The 17586-nt window shown below is 35.6% G+C and overlaps 1 protein-coding gene across 1 annotated transcript in view; it reads left to right on the forward strand.

Annotated features, from left to right (window-relative positions):
• LOC110214697 (cadherin-6) overlaps nt 1–17586 on the forward strand; it is a 165916-nt gene that overhangs the window by 107301 nt on the left and 41029 nt on the right. The window contains exon 3 of the mRNA XM_020995730.2: nt 17127–17421. Coding sequence (XP_020851389.1) covers nt 17127–17421 — 295 coding nt within the window. The remainder of the gene's footprint in view (nt 1–17126; nt 17422–17586) is intronic.

Here is a 17586-nt window from a genome sequence, read left to right on the forward strand (position 1 = left end):
TGCTGGAATGTCCTTTCCCTCTAAACCAGTTGACATCCCACCTGTCAAAGTTCAGCTCAATTGCTCTTCCCGAAAATCTTCCTTGATACTCTTATTTGACAGTGATTTCTCCTTAAGTATATCCAATACCACTTTATATTCCTCTTGTTTAATTATAGTATATCCTAATATGTTTATTTGTATAATCTTCCTGTAGTAGAATGCAAATTACCTGAGGACAGAGACTATAACTTTCTTTCCTTTGTTTCTCCTCCACTGTCTCCTTTTCTCCTTGTACAATACATTGTACAGAGTAAAATGCTTAATGTTTGTTGGGATCAATCAGTCTACGTACAAAAATCTAAATCCTCTTTCTCAGGAGCTCTATCTGAAAATTCTCAGAGTCACTATATATATAACACACAATGAAGATATATTAAATAAGTGATTTGATTTCATTAATGTTATCACCCAACTCAGTAATTTCATCCAGTTTCAATGCTGTAAACCAAAATCCAATTCTTGTCTCTATTATTTACAAAATGTAGGGAGGCTTTAGGAATATATCTATAGTAGCATGTAAATATTCTATCTTCTTTATCTAGAAAACATTTTCAACATGTAAATGATGAAGCAATTGGCATTTTGGCAAGTTTTGTAAACGAGCATTAGAACAGTGCTTGTTCTTGAACCTAAAAAGTTTTATGTTTTGGCTGTGAAGGAGATTTGGTGAAGCTGTATTTGGCTGTGGTTTTTTTCCACAATTTCCAATTACGATAATAGGTTCTAATTCTGCAAGTTGAGAACTTTAATGATGTTGTTTGGGAACAACTATAAAAGTATAAATGTTCTCTTGTCAGAGATAATGCAGTGGGGGGTTAGGACTTTTTTTTTTATCAGAAAATGCACTTACTTAATGGTGGTGTAGTTAGAAGAAATGGAGATAAGATTATAGTTTTAAAACTATGGAAGTATGCTGTGTATTCAAAAAGAATTTCTTTCTTAAAGCATTCAGTGTCTGTGTAAGGAGTTTTATATTCCAAATACAGCCATATGCAAATGTGTATATCACACATTAGAATAAACACAGCTGCATTCATTTCCACGGCTTTAAAAGGGGAGATTTCTTGCTCAAAACCATCAGTAAGAACAAGTTTAATATATTGGTTAGCATTATGAAACAGGCACATGTTTATGATTTCCTTTGCAACATGCCATTTCTCAAATTTGTCCCTGGATGTCTTGTGGCTGACCCTTTGCTCAGAATGTCGTATCCTGGGTCTGTCTGGAAGCACTCTTTCACCCCCTTCTTTCATATTTCACCTTGGAAATCCAACCCACTCTCAAATAGTCCCTCAAAGATCTATGAATCTCTATGAAATCTTTTTTGCCTCCTACCCATAAATGGCCTAGTACAAGTATAAGGACCTTTGCATGGAGCAGCTAGGTATCCTTAACAATAGAGTCAGTCTTTGAACTAGACAGAAAGAAACTAGATGTGGATGCTGTTGGAGGAGCAATGATGGGGACACAATCCAAAATCAGAATCTATGGGCTAAAAATTAAAAGAGATATAAGCAAGAGGACTTTTACCCAAGGTATTGAGCAAAACAGCCCAAGGTAACAAGACAGTCCAAAACCCAAAAGTAGAGGGATGTATGTGTAAGATCATTGTCATGTTGTTGTTCAAAGAACCCAAACAGCAAATTGTATCCCAGTAGGGAAGCCAAAAGATCAAGGTCAAAGTCCATGCATTAACCCCACAAGCTGCTGTATTCATCAGGGCAAATTTACCTCCTCTTGATTCTAAATGAATAGCCACTGTTTTAGGATTGGTATTTGACAGCCTGGCCAGAAGTGATAAGTCGCTTTTTGCCTCTGAAATCTCCTAGCTCTTCTTATCTCACTTATTGATTCATTTCCAAGTTATATCACTATGTGTACTTCTCTGCATAATAATTAATCACATTTATATAGCGCTTTATGTTAACAAATGGTCTGACATGCATAGTTGTTATTACCTTAATCCCTAAGAACATGAGGAATACAATATTATCTTCATTTTGTAGATTAGGAAACTGAAGTTCAAAAAGGTTAAATGATTTGCCCAAGGTTACACAGCTAGTAAATAGTGGAGCTAGGACTTAATAGTCTTTGGATTCTAGGATTGTGTTCTTTTTACTACATAATACACTAAAAAACACTTTAGGTCAGGAACTATGTCCTATTTACCTTTGCATCTCTCTCAGCACTTAGCTCTGTACCTTTTATATAGCAGGAATTTAATAAATAATTGTCTAATTGAATTTGTCATATTATTCATTATATGTACTAATATATTGTCGATATTTTAGACTAATGATATTACTAAGACTTTGCTGTTTCAGTGATCTGAGATGACATCATTGCAGATCACAACTGAGCCATACCTTCTGATCCTTTGCAGTCCTTGCCATGTCCCTTAACATATCCTCCATAGAGGATATCATCAATATACTGAAAATTTTCTTCTAGGTCTTATGATATTGCATGATTCCAGTGAAACATTCAGATTGCTTATCTGTCTTTCCTTCTTCCTGTATGACTGGCCCACCTCCTTTACCATTTATAAATTTCTTGAGGATGTCATTCCTTTACTTCTGACACGCAGGTCATCATTGGAAATATAGTACACTATACTGTAGACACTCGGCATCTTATTACCCTTAGGTCACCAACAACTATGATTCTTTTGTAGATACTGGTGATCCATGATTCATTGCCGTATTACTTAAGAGACAATATGGTATAGTGGGTAGGGCACTGGACTTGGAGTCAGGAAAACCCTAGTTTAAATCCTACCTTATATATTTACTAGCTGTGTAACCCTGGGAAAGTCACTTAACTTAAAGTCTTTCCTGTGCTTCAGTTTACCCAACTGTAACATGGCAGACATAGATTGAATGGCCTCTAAGGTCCCTTCCAGTTCTAAATCTATGATTTTATGACCTCATTGGAAGAATATTGGCATGAAAAATGCCACAAGTTACTGAATTATTCATTCAATAATTTAACTATTCCTTACAGAGATTAAATATTCATAAAAGCAAGGTAGACATAAGTAATCAACTAAATTATTGCTGGTAAATCATTTGAGGCATAATGTTTGCTCTCAGAACCAGATTCATTCCCTACAATTATTGTCCATTATAAATATTAGTGCTGGTGATAGTGCAAAAGACCAGAGAGAGTTAGGGTAAAGGTGTGGTTAATATCTCAGGTTGGGGCAGCCACTCATTTTTAATCCCACTTGCTACTTCATCACAATTTGGCAATATTCAAAATAAAGTTGAAAAATCACAGAAATTTAATGAAAGGTAGTAATTCATTTTGTAATATGCCAATGCAAAATGTATAGTTATAGTTTTTTTGTTTTGGTTTTGGGTTTTTTTTCACATCATAAATTTGGAGCTTGAAGTGAAGCTGAGGGAGATTACAAGATTTGCACAGGGTCACATATAGTTTTTGGAGGCATGATTTGAACTCAGGTCTTCCTGACTCCAAATATTTTATCCCCTAAGCCACCTAGCAAATTTCTGGAAATCTGGATCTTATGCTTCTGCTGGCATAAGTTCCAACTCTGTTTCCAGTGATACAATTTTCTGGACTTATTCTTCTGCTTTCTCTGTTGTTTCCACCATTCTCTTCTCAAGTGTTTGCCATTGAGCCTATTGTTTCATTTGTAAGTTACATGGGCAGTTCTCAAATGTTGAGTTTCATCATCATTTGTCCTAAATTTCTAAGTGTTATTCAGTTCCTTCTTTGCTTCATCTTGTGATAGATACATGTGCTCATTTTATTTCTTCATTTAATTCCTTTGGTATGTTCATTGTCCTTTTTATTGTGGCTGTAAAGAATTCTGGCTTTTTTCTCATTCTTCTGTTTGTGTTATTATAGTATATTTGTCTTCTGGAATTTTCGTCTCTGTTTCTTTTGACCCATAATGTTTCTCCATTGTGTTGAAACTTTTCTTTTTGCTTTTTTCTTTGAGTGACTTTTTTCCTAAAAATGATTTTCTTTTGAAGATGTGTGGGGCTTTAAAAAAAATTTTTTTTTCTGGTGTTTCTAGTGTTGTTTTTGAAGGGTATAGAAAAGGTAGGCTTTTTTGCAGCCTGTCACACCTTCTCCCCAGAAAACTAAACGATAGAGCCAAAGAACTGGAAAGTCTCAGCAGAATATCTAGTTCAAGCTTATTCCAGTATAGGAAATCACAGCATATTAAAAACTTACAGATTTAAGAGATGAATAAATTAGAGGTGGTTACTAGATCTATAAAACAGTTTTTAAATTTGCTATCTGATTTGATTTTTAAAATTTAATGCTTCCTTTAAATAATGAATCACATATATATTTTGACTTACAAAATTTCAAGTTACATGACAGTTTATTGGGACAAATCTAGTCCATTAATGCATAGTAAACCTATATTAGCTTACTTTATGCTTAAATTTCTTTTGTGTTCAGTTAGGAAATTCTCAGATATTAACTGTTCTTTGAAAGTGAAGAACAGAGGAAAATTATTCACATGTACTTTGGGCATCATTATCCTATTGCCCAACATAAAATTAAAAAGCATTATTTATAGAATCAATTTGTAGCTGTGTTATAGAAGTGTGAATTTAGTCATATAAAATGCAAACATTATTTAACTCAGAGTTAGACTTTATTCTGAGGAATATTTAATATTCACAGAGGTATCTAGATAATCTTTAATACAAATTTTTCTTGTGCTTATCCTGGAATAAATGGATATATTCCATTTCCGTATTACATATTACACATAGTTTGGCACACATTTATTATGAATTAAATAGATTACTTTGAGACTTTGAAGTTAAGTAGATTAATCACAATTAAAATTTAAGAAGATCTAGAAAACTAGCTATATGTCACGGATACTAACGTCTCTGGCATTCATTTAGCAATGAAATGAAGGATATTGGGTTTGGAGTCAGTGAACCTGGGTTCAGATTTTGCCCCTACCACTCACTTAACCTGAGTGATTTTGCGTAATACTGTCATTTGATCTCTGTAGACCTCAGTTGTAAAAATGAAATAGTTGTACCAGGTGAGTTCTGAATCCTTTCCAGATAACAATCTATGATCCTGGGGAATACTGCAACTTGCGAGGAATTTCTGGATGACGGATGCAAAGAACAACAGTTTTATAATGTATTTGGCAAAAGACATTTGATGTGCTAGCTACTATTAACAATCTGTACTCACATTTTGGGGGTACCAAATGTTATTTGGGGTTTCAGATATGTTGCAAGTGCCGCACAACAAATGTAGAACATCATAAAAACCAAAGAATTTGATGTTAGCTACTCAGGACAATCTTCCAGTCTACTGCACAATTTTACAGGAGCATAAAAACGGAGCCTAGTATTTACTAATTAAACATAGAATATGGCTTGGCCATTTTTATTCTTGTGCAATTCTGAATTTATCATTGAAACATAGTATGATGGAAACCTTCTCTCTCTCATATGACTGCTAGGCTATAATCTCCCATTTTAAAACAGTTTTAAAAATCCTACCACCTCCAGAAAGCTTTTTTCTATAAATCATATAACTGGTAAAAGCTTCCTGAACTATGTCTACATTTAAACCTACCATGGGAGCTATTTCCCATTAGTCTCATTACAACTATTTATTTACCTTTGTATGCATAAATACACATGTACATATATATATTGACATAAAAATATGAACACTCAATACCGACAAATGTAACTTAATTGTATTGCTCTTCTGAGGGTTTTTTTTTACTTGTGTATACTTTCATTTTCATTTCATTCAAGTGTCTATATTTCCACTCTCAGATCTGAGGCAGCTTGGTTTAGAAAGGGTGCTGGCTTTGAGGTCAGATCTGTATTCATATTCCAGCTCTACCATTTACCCAGTTAAGTTATTCCACTTCAGTGGGCCTCAGTTTCCTCACCTGTCACATGAAAGGGTTGGACTAAATGATCTCTGAGGTCCCTTCTACCTCTGTATCTATGGTTGGAAGTTCCTACAAGGTGGGGACTGTAATTTCTTTTTTTTTTTTCAGCATCTACTCAAACGGTGCCTTAGAGTGAGTTTTTAAATAGATGGGTTTTGTTTTGGTTTGGTTTTAGAAATGAGCGTGCTAAATAGTGAAAGAGTTTATTCCTAAGTGAAAAGGTAGCTTTCCACCAGTTTTCTCATTTTGATGACTTAAGTTGGGATCTGGCTCATTGGAAAATAAAGGTGCTTGTGGCAAATTTGCTGAATTGTTTCCCTAGATTTTAAAGTAACTTCTGGCCCCAACTTTCTGCACCTGCAATGAACCTCTCTCTACTTCTTTTCACGGAGTGTGATATTACCAGTCACATTTATCACTATTTTGAGGTTTGAGGCATATTTACCTAGGCTTTTCAGTTTCCAACTAAGAATTTTACCTCACCGTTCAGATTGCTGCCACTAAGGTGACAGTATGTGTCAGGTATTCTGTGGCATCATTGAATAGTTTGGCAACCACAGGAATGTGAAATCCATATATACAGAAATGTCATAAAACAGACTCTGAATCCTTCTTGTTTATAATTTTAGAAAATAAGTACTGTATTTCAAACTACTTGCTGGATGTCTCTACCCAGATGTACCACCAATGCCTCACACTCAGTTGATGGCATTACTGTCTTCTCAGTTGCCCTTATTTAAAATTTCAGCATCATCTTTGACTCTTCAGTCCCTTTCACTTCATATGCCATCAGTCGCCAAGTCCTGTCGATCCTATTTTCTATACATCCCTAAATCCTTCCAATCTTTATCATTCCAACTGCCATTTCCCTAATTAAACCATTGGCATATCCTGCCTGGATTATTATTGTAGGCTATTAACTGGCTTTCTGGGTTCCATTCTTTCCTTGCTGACAAAGTAATCTTCTTAATGATACATGATCATATCAATCTTTTGCTCAAAATCTTTCCATAGCTCCTCATTGCCTGTTAAATAAAGTCAAAATTCCTTAACCTTGCATTCAAAACCCTACATTATCAGAGATACCTATAACTTGTAGCTGATCAGAATCAAGTTGAAAGACAAGGGGAGGGCATGGTCATCTAGAGCAGCCTCCATGTGTAAAAGGAACTTAGCACTGCTATGTGAAAATCTGCTAGGATAGCTGCTTCTCTTTGTGCTTGTTTCTCAATTAAAAAACAATGCCATCTAACAACAATGTATTAAGCATCTACTCTACGCAAAGCATAGTACTAGGCGTTGGGGATAAAAAGATGAAAAGATCGCACCCATCTCTCCCATTTTGATTTGTCCACCTCAGCAATCCTCTTTTGCCTTGATTATCTTTACCTCTGCTTAAATCCAAACAACCAAACCATTTTGAACCTGGTAAAATGCTTGTTTTGTCTCGTTGGTTTGTTTTAGTCTACCAGACTTCTTGGATGAGAAGCTTTCCTTCTGATTTACACCACTGTCTACCTTGTTACACTAGTGTTGAGATTGGTATCCTTTTCATTACTTACCAAGAACCTTGCATCAGCTCAGGTTAAACAAGTTCTCAGAGCATTACCTTAGCCAAAATCACAACAAATTGCCATGGTAGAGATTAGGTAGAGATTATGACTCCAAACTATGTTTCCATCCTTTCGTCACATTATTCTCCTTCCTTGATTCCTAGTTCCAACCACCACTCCCATTTTTGTCCTTCTCTTTCCCATCTCTGTGTTTTTTTTCTCATGCAGTTTGTCAAAGGCCCAACTCAGGTGCCACTTCCTTGATGAAATCTTCCCTACAAGTGATCGCTCCTTAATATGTATTATATTTATTGCCATAGAAGTCATTTCCCTTTTTAGAGTATAAGTTTCTTGAAGACTAGGACTGCCTTATTGCCTTTTCTGTATCCTATGTACCTACTGTGATGCCCTGCATAGAGTAGTTGTGAAATGTTTGTTGAATTGTTGCTCTTGGGTGACTTTTAAATTGCGTAGATAAATTTGGGATTTTACTGATGTGGATGTTTCTTCTACCAATTCTGATCACAAGCCTCCTATGTCCTCTCACCCTGTGCAACTTTGGTCTGTATCTCTCCATAAATCATTCATAAAAGATCCATCCAGTGTACAGGAGATGCTCCTTCAATTCTTTCAGCTGCCTCATCACTCATCTCTCCTTCCTGATACAAGATTGGTCTGTCTCCTGTCTCCTTGCTATTTATACCACTTTTTATTAATGTATTTTAGTCAGTTCTTACACACTGGGTGAGAGGTAGATGGTAAAGATGAAAAGTAAGAATATATTCACAGTTTGGTTGTAGCCTGTCCTTTGGGTTTCTTATGACTGTGATTCTTCCAAAATCATGGTCTTCCTTGACTCATAGCCATATAGTAAATGCTCAAATAGGTAGAGGATCTAATCAATTCCATACTTTCTTCAATGATACAGATTTCAACCCACCTATGCCTGCCTTCCCATGAGAGTCTCATTCATGTTCTCCCCAAAATTCACTACAGTCTACTCTATGAACTGTAGGCCTTTCCAACTTGGTATTAACTATAAGGGCTTTTGTGGCAGTCACACTGGGCAATTTCTCTAATGAAATCCTCCTCATTCTCCTCTTCAATTTCCTTGTCCTCATCTCCTTTTTAAATTTTATACATAGAGAATCATGCAAATGCAGAATTGTCAAAGACATATTCATGGTCCATTTAGCTGAAGATTATAGTCTGGCAGATATCAACTTTTTGTTTATTTTTTTTTCAAGGTGTGAGCATGATATATCACTGTGTATTTCACTGAGAAGACTTTACAGAGCATGCAATTAGTATGTTGTCTTCTGAAAATAAGAAGATTTAAAGAACCTAGCCATAATTTGTGAATCCTTTCATTTGGACATTGTACAAGTCTATGACGCTGGTGAACTCCTTAAATGAACAGAAGTCTCTTTCTTTGACTGTGCTGGTTGTCCTTACTCAATGCAATGTTTGCCATAGAGTCTTCTAACATTTAAGTGTTATGTGTCAGAGATGGCTTGCCTAGGAAAACATGCAAAGATATATTTTGTCCTTATGACAAAAGGTTTTTAAAAACCAATAACTGTCAAAGACATCTTGTATTATTTGGACATCTCAAAGATGCTGTACTGTACCAAGTCGCCTTGTAAAGCATTTCTTTTTGTTTGTTTGTTTTCATGAAAGATACCATTGATTTATGCATAGATCACTTTTTGAATGAATACTTTTTTGTTTTTACATTGCTACATAGATATATATTCCTGTTTATATCTACATGTGTGTATATATACATATATATGTATGTGTATGTGTATGTATCCTTTCCCACTTTCTCTACCAAATGAGACTTTTCCTACAACAAAAATGTAAAATATATTGGAAACAAAGAAGTTCAGAAAAATTGACACATCAAACAGTGCTGATGGGATAATGCATATATTACTTGAAAACATTTAACAGAGATGAGAAAAGAAATTTATGAACCAGCCATTGTTGATGAGTTCAATGCTTTGGCTCTCCCCGACAACTTATTTTTCCCCAGAAACACTGTGATCTTTTCATTCTGTTGGAATCTTTGGAATATCTTGAAAACTGATGCATTTCTACATTAGTGCTTCTCTAAAATTTTGTTAAGTGCTATTACCTTACATTTATTAAACACTGTGTACCAGACACTGTGCTAAGTGCTAGGTATACAATTAATAAAAACAAAGGCAGCCCCCCCCACTTCTCAAAGAATTTTGCAACCTAAGGGGTGGAGTTAATACACAAAAGGAGGCAGAAATGTGTGGGAGGGATGTCACCAAGGGGTACCTGGAATGGGGGCATCTTGTTCCATGCATATGAAACCAAGAGCAACAGATGCAAAGAGTACTCAGCAGAGTCTAGTTTCTGCCCTCTGAAAAGGAAGGCATTGGGGAAGTTTAGTACTCTATCCTCTTACCTCCAATCAGAGCGGAGAGGAGGCTGAAAGAAGTGGTAACAGTCAAGGCTTGAGTTAGCAGCATGGTGATAAGATTAGAAATGATGAGTTTAATTAAGAGAGTTGGAACCAGGCAGAGCAGCAGATGCAAAGTGGAGTTAATCCAAATGTGTTTCCAAGATGCAAAATGGAGTGAATCCAAATGTGTTTCCACTATTGCTGCTGATGAGAATAAATTGCCATGAAGAGACTGGCACATCTGTTCCAGTTCACCTCTATTTGTTATCATTCATTTTCATTTACAAATACTCTCTAAATGAACCAGTTCCATTGGATCACATGAAGAATTTTACCTCAGCCAATTTTTGCTATTTCATTAAGTAATCCTTCTCCTAATCATTGATCCTCCTCCCCAATGATGAGTTGAAAATGATCTTGTACCTTAAACTGATGAACACAGAAAGACACAGACTCACAGACTCTGAGAGTTAGAAGGGAGCTCAGAGGCCACCTAGTTTTCTTCCCAGCACCTAATTGGTGCCTATGCTTTAGTTATCTTTAATCTATTTGTTTATGCCCACTGTGAGCACTTCAGAACAGGATTCCTAAGGGCCCCATAAAGTTAGATTTTCTTTTGTTTTTGAATGCACGATGAAACCAACTATTTCAACACCTTTATTTACCTGTCTCAGAACCTTCAAGCAGTCCTTTCATTTGGCTGCAATTTTTTTTTGATTTTATTTTATATTTTTGCCAATGTATATCTAATTCAGTTCCTTCAGTAGTATAGTAATTCATACTAATTCATCCGTCATTGGGCAGAGTTCAACTATTAAGTCAACAAGCATTTATTAAGTACCTACTATGTTCCAGGTACTGTGCTGAGCTCTTGAGTTATAAATGAAATACAAAATAGATGCCCTGCACTCAATCAACTCATAGTCTAATGGAGGAGATAACACGTAAACAACTATGTACAAACAAAATAGTTTCAGGGTAAATTGGAGATAATCTCAGAGGGAAGACACTAATATTAAGGAGAATCAGGAAAGACTTCTTGTAAAAATTGGTATTTTGGTTGGGATTTGAAGGAAATCAGGAAATCCAGGAAACAGAAATGAAGAAGAGAACTAAGTCCTGAAGACAGCCAGTGAAAATACACACAGTTGGGAAGTAGAGTGTCTTGTTCAGGGAACATCAAGGAGGCCAGTATCCCTGGATCATAAAGTACAAAAAGTGTAATGCAAGGAGACTAGAAAGGTAGGAAAGGGCTAGGTCTATGAAGTGCTTTAAAAACCCAAACAGAGAATTTTATATTTGACCCTGGAGGCAATAGGGAGCCACTGGAGTTTATCAAAAGGGGGTGACATGGTTAGACCTGCACTTTAGGAAGGTCAGTTTGACAACTGAGTGGCAAAAGGCCTGGAGGCAGAGAGACTAACCAGAAGACAAAGTTAAGGCATGAGGTAATGAGGACCTGCACCAGGGTGGTGGCAGTTTCAGTGGAGAGAAGAGAGTGTCTATGATAGATATGAAGGTAGATACTACAGGACCTGGCAACTGATTTTGGGGGGCAGGGAGAGAAGAGAGAGTGAGGAGCTGAGGATGAAACCTAAGCCTCAAGCCTGAGTGAATAGGAGGCTGGTGCTAGCCTGGATTATAATAGTGAAGTTAGGAAGAGAAGGTCTGAGGGTTAGATAACGAGTTCAGTTGCTGAGTTTCAGATAGGACATACAGTTCAAGATATCCACAGGCAGCTGGAGATGAAAGACTGAAGGTCAGGAGTGCCAATAGCTGAGTGAATGTTTGGCAGACATGGCAATGAGCATGACCACATAGAATAGGTAGCTCGAGCATAGCCAATTAGACATTTCACTCCTATTATTTATGGCTTATATTTACACTATCAATAGAATTTTGAACCAAATTCAAAGTTATTATTCTATTCCAATGAGTTTGTAATGGTTTTAAGGACTAACTAATGTGCAATACCTTTCTTATTAACTCTGCATGATTAACTCCCTGGCTTTGTCATACTCCACTCCTAAGAACTCTGTTATTCTTAAATTCTCTCTTCTCTTTTCTACCTCGCTGTCTTATCACTGTATAAACTGAATGAGGCTACATAGAACCAAGAGCCCTTTTGTATTTTTTCTGTGTCTTAGGTTATATATCCCTCCCAAAATGTGTTACCTAATCATCATCCTTGTAATGATGAATTTCTCTGCTTACCTAGGGTGCATCTTAGGCAAGGATAGACATAGTTCTCATCTATACCATGCTCTGTTAACATAGGCTCTAAATACTTTGAGTCAGTTTATTATTTCAATAGCTCTTACACATCCCAGCAAGACTTTCCTTGTGGCAAAGAAAAATAAAATAGGCTTCAATGTTGGTTAAAAGTATTAAGTAAAGAAGCTTTTTTTAAAAAAAAAATCAGAAATTGTGTCTAATAAAATACATTCCCACTTAAATAAATCTTCATTCAGAGATTTAATCTCTGTGTAATATAAGAAAAAGAAACAGTTACTCCTTCTTCTTGATTCTAAATGCAGCTATCATTCTTTTTGCAAGCCCTAACAGTGTTTGCTGTGCTCACTAACATTATGCTGGTTTGATTCGGTTAAGGCCCTATTAACTTAACTAGATTAAAGATATTTTCTCTCTTAAAAAGCAACCTCTTTAGCCCAGAGAGGTTCTTGCTATGGATATAGTTTTCATTTCCTGATTACAACTCTAGTCAAACTCTCATTTCTCTCCACAGCCTCTCTTTCTGACTGATCCCTGCATCTCAAAGAATGACCTCATATTCTAAATATTTATATTAAAAAATTCCACAAATGTTGAAAAGTAACAGCCATAAACAACTTTTCAAAATACAGTAACATACAGCAAAAGCTAGGTTTCTTTACAGAGCACCCTTTATACTATGCTAGATAACTCATACTTAGTAACCAAATTAGGCTATTATTTATGAACTAGCATGTTCAATCAAAATAATTCCTATTCTTAAAAGATTCATTTTGGTTACTGACAAGCTAGGGAGTCAATCATGCATAGTTAATAGGAAAGGTATTGTACATTAATTAGCCCTTAAAACCATTAAGAACCCATTGGAATAGAATAATAACTTAGAATTTGGTTCAAAATTCTATTGATAGTATGTATATAAACCATAAATAATAGGAATGAAATGTCTAACTGGCTTTGCTCTAGCTACCTATTTCATTTGGTCATGCTCATTGCCATATCTGCCAAGCTATTACTCAAAACAAAATGGTAGAGTGGATAAAATAACATGGTAGAGTGAAAATATTACCTCTGGAGTTGAAGATTCTGGCTTCAAGTCCCTGCCTTTTCCTTCGCTAATTATGTGACACTTGGGAAAAGCCACAACCTCTTTGGGCCTTAATCTCCTTATCTGTAAAATGAGTGTCTAAATGAAATTTAAGGTCCCTTTAAGCTGAAAACCTATGATCCTATGAATAAATGAGTAAACCCCACTCCTAAAAAAAGAAAAATAAGAGTTCTTTCAAAAATAAATTGTGATCAGATATCTTAGTAAAAAGATACCTGGTGCCACTGGCTCATAGATGCAATATTCTGAGGGTGCTGGCTAATTTTTACTTGATGGTGAATCATTAAGAGTGAACCAGATGATTAAGCTTAATGGAACAACAACATTATACTGAAATTAGTAAATGCATGCCTAAAGCAGTCTACAACCTTATATTTGTTATTGTTTAACTTCTGTCTTTTACAGTGGCTATGATAAATGACATCACAGAAGGGAGAAAAAAACAATTAAAATCAGAGTATTCAATAAGCCATTAATGTCTCATTGATGTCACTATAAAGTCACTAGCAGTGTCATTGCTTCTGTCTTCCCCCAAGAAAATGTCAGAAGGGGCCAGCACTGTGAGGGAAATGGAGGTGGGAAAGGAAAAAGAATAAAAATAGTCACTGGAGCCTGTTACATTTCAGAGTATATAGATACTATACTTTTGAATGATGAAGTTTAATGGCTTCACTATTGGAGACTGTTGGGGTAAAAAGATATTTCCACAAGTTTTCAAATATTAATAAATCAAGTCCAAGACCTCAAATATATTCCCAGTACATATTATTTGGTTTCTCTTCCTTTTATGCTGTCTTAAGTGTATATTCTATAAGTCATCAAAATGGTCCATCTTGACAGCTAAAAATAAGTTTCAGATTACTTTTATCTGAATAAATCCTTTGACCAGACATAGTTTTTAGCCACTAAATGTGCTGTAATTATTTGTCAGTGGTTATGATAAATGTCCGGTCAAGGACAAATATAGATAATTGAATATAGACAAATAAATCAGAGTTGCAGACACCAATTTTTGCCCGATGAAAACATAATGGGTTTGATATCAGATTTTACCACTGAAGATGCACTGTATTTGTTATGACCTATATGTAGAAAGTATGTTTCAAAGTCATCAGAGCCAAGTTCTCAAAGCAAGCATATGAACTGACATTCATTTATAAGGGAATAAATGGTCACATAGACTTACAACTGAGGGTATATTTGACTTAGGTAATATTTAACTAGCTGTTGTTTTGAGTTAATTAAATGGCTTTTTAATGCTCTTTTCAATCTTTAGAAACTGATGAAAAAAATTAAACTTCCTCTGGGGGTGCATTTGATGGGCTAGGAAGCTGACCAGAGTCATAGAAGTAGAAATGATATTCAGTCTGCTTGCTTCATTTTACAGAGAAGGAAACTGATGTCCAAAAGATGTGACCGGGTCACCTAATGGCAGATCTGGGACCAGAATCCAAGATTCTTGGTTCCCAGTACAGGGTAATTTCCCCCGAAACCACATTATTTTTTCTATAGTCATATTTTTAAGATTTCCTTGGCACATATCTATTTACATTATTCTCTTTATTTTTTTCACTTTATGCAATTCCCCTTAGATTTCTTTTCCTTTTTTTTCTACCTGATTGCTTCCAAAAGGTATAAATAACCAAAACACTTTTATTTTTCCCAAAACTAGTAAACAAATTTATAACCACCTAGAGAAATTCAAGTGGAAACCCTATCTATACTTGAGGGTTCTTTGGCTTTTGACATTTTCTATCATGATATCAGCATAAGGTGGTAAATAAATCTCAACATGGAATCACTGATCTGATAATCAAAAAGGACCTGAGAGTCATTTAGCCCAACTTGTACTTCACCAAAATCCTCCTATACGATGTCCACCCTGTGTTTAAAGACCTCCAGGCTAAGAAGAAAACGCTTCCTCTGGGAGCAGCCTGTTCTGCTTTTGAATAGTAAGGAAGCTATCCTTACAAAAAGCCTAAATCAGCCTTCCTACACCTTCTACCCATTCTTCCTATTTTTCCACCCTCTTGGGCCAAGCTGAATTAGTTTAATTCTTTTGCATAACAGTCCTGCAGATATTTGAGGATTTAAATACCCTTCCAGTCTTCCCTGAGTCACAGTAACTAGTTGTTTGCTCTTGGACGAATCATATAAGCTCTCTCTATCCCTCAGTTTCCTTACAGATTAAAATGAGTGGGTAGAGTAGGAGATTCAATTCAATGGACATTTTTTAAGTGCATCATGGTAGGCAGTAAGGATGCAAAGATAAAACAAAATACAAACCAAGCCCACAAGAAGGTCTAGCTCCTCGGATCCTTATTTTTAAATTTCATGCCAGTAGCAACTTCAGTTATTCAATTGAGTATTAATTATCTTCTGGTGAGATTTATGTAAGAATTAGACCAGTATTGACTTTTTTTTTTAAGCACAGAGACTTTTTTATTCAGTTCTAAATATTCTCCCTTCCCCTATCCCTTTGCCCATCCATTGAGAAGGCAAGAGGAACAAAACCCATTACATATATACAAATAAGTTTTACAGTATGTGTATGCAAAACAGATTTCTGCATTATCCATGTTGAGATAAAGAGAGAGACAGAGACAGAGAAGGAGACAGGGAGACAGAAAGAGAATGTTTTAATCTACACTTTTAGTCTGTCAGTTCTTTATATGGAGGTGGATAGCATGTTTCATCATGAGCCCTTTGAGCATAGCCTTTTCCATTAAAACTACACAGCAGAATAATAATGTGCTGCCTTTCTATACCTGCATGGTAGTACTGAACATTTAGTTTCAAATTCAGTTCTTCTAAATAAAAACCAGCCTATGACTGGTTTTAGATTATCTGATGGGCTGTGAAATACTTTTGGTGCTTTTCTGTGGCAAAAATGTGAGAAAATAAGAGAACACCAGTGACCTGAAACTTCGGAAACTCTGCATCAGGGTTTATTTAGCACCCTAATATCTGTAACTGGTATGAAAACCTTAAATTTTAAAGTTGCCCCTTGAAATTAAAAAAGAGCCCCCAAAACCTAATATGGTTAGCTGCACCATTAGGGTTAGGACAAGAACATATTAGTGTTTCGTCTTTTTCTGTTTTTCCCAATCAGCAAGCATTTATTAAATGTGTTATGTCCTATGTGCCAGGCATCATACTCAGTGCTAGGCAGTCGAAGGCAAAAATAAAACAGTCCCTGCCCTGAGGAAGTTTTCATTCTATCTCATTTTTTAAAATGAGAATTCAATACATACTTCATAAATCAAGTAAGTGCTAATGGGGAGGGCCATCATAAGTCTTCCAGGTCTGAAGACCTGGAGTCAGGAAAAATTAATGAAAAATACTAGTACAAAAATTAGAACTAGTACAAAGAATTAAAATGATTTAAATGTGTAGTTTGACATTTATTTTTAAAGTGAATATGAGAAAAGGAGACTGGAGAAAAGGAGACTAGTGATTAGTCTCCTCTACTTCCTTCTTTTCTCATACTTTTAGCAAAGAAAAAGTCCCCCAGGTTCCAGTCTTGGCTATACTAGTGACAAGCTTTGACCCAGAGCAAGTCATTTAACCTTTCTCGTTATCATTTTTCTTTTCTATAAAATAAGGAAGCTGAGATCTAGGTGGTGCTTTTCAGATTCAACTCTTCTAGGATTAGAAATATTCCTCATCTAATCATGAGGTGAATTTACTAGGGAGGATAAAAAAGAACAACAAAAAAATGCAATATAGTAGAAAATTTTAGATGAGAATGAATGAGTGCTAACAAATTACATGTCATAATCTTGGGAGATTTTTTTTTTTAATTTACCTTTTTTTCCTTTTCCTATATAGTTACATTCAGACCAAGATAGAGGAGATGGATCACTTAAATATATCCTTTCAGGAGATGGAGCTGGAGATCTCTTCATTATTAATGAAAACACTGGGGACATCCAGGCCACCAAGAGACTAGACAGGGAAGAAAAGCCTGTGTATATCCTTAGGGCACAGGCTATAAACAGAAGAACAGGAAGACCAGTAGAACCAGAGTCTGAGTTCATCATAAAAATCCATGATATCAACGATAATGAGCCCATGTTCACCAAGGATGTTTACACTGCTACTGTTCCTGAAATGTCTGATGTTGGTGAGTGATATCTTAATCTTCAGCCCAATTTATCTGTTTACTTTATCTATAAAAATTTAATCTGATCAAGAAACCTAACTGGTTAGATTAATTAAAAAGCTAAATTTTTAAAAATAAATGTCCCCAAAAATCTCATTTAAAGTCCTTTTAAACTGATCCTTGGTT

The sequence above is a fragment of the Phascolarctos cinereus genome, unplaced genomic scaffold (genome assembly GCF_003287225.1).
Source record: "Phascolarctos cinereus isolate Bilbo 61053 unplaced genomic scaffold, phaCin_HiC Scaffold_4;HRSCAF=312, whole genome shotgun sequence".
Classification (NCBI taxonomy): domain Eukaryota; kingdom Metazoa; phylum Chordata; class Mammalia; order Diprotodontia; family Phascolarctidae; genus Phascolarctos; species Phascolarctos cinereus.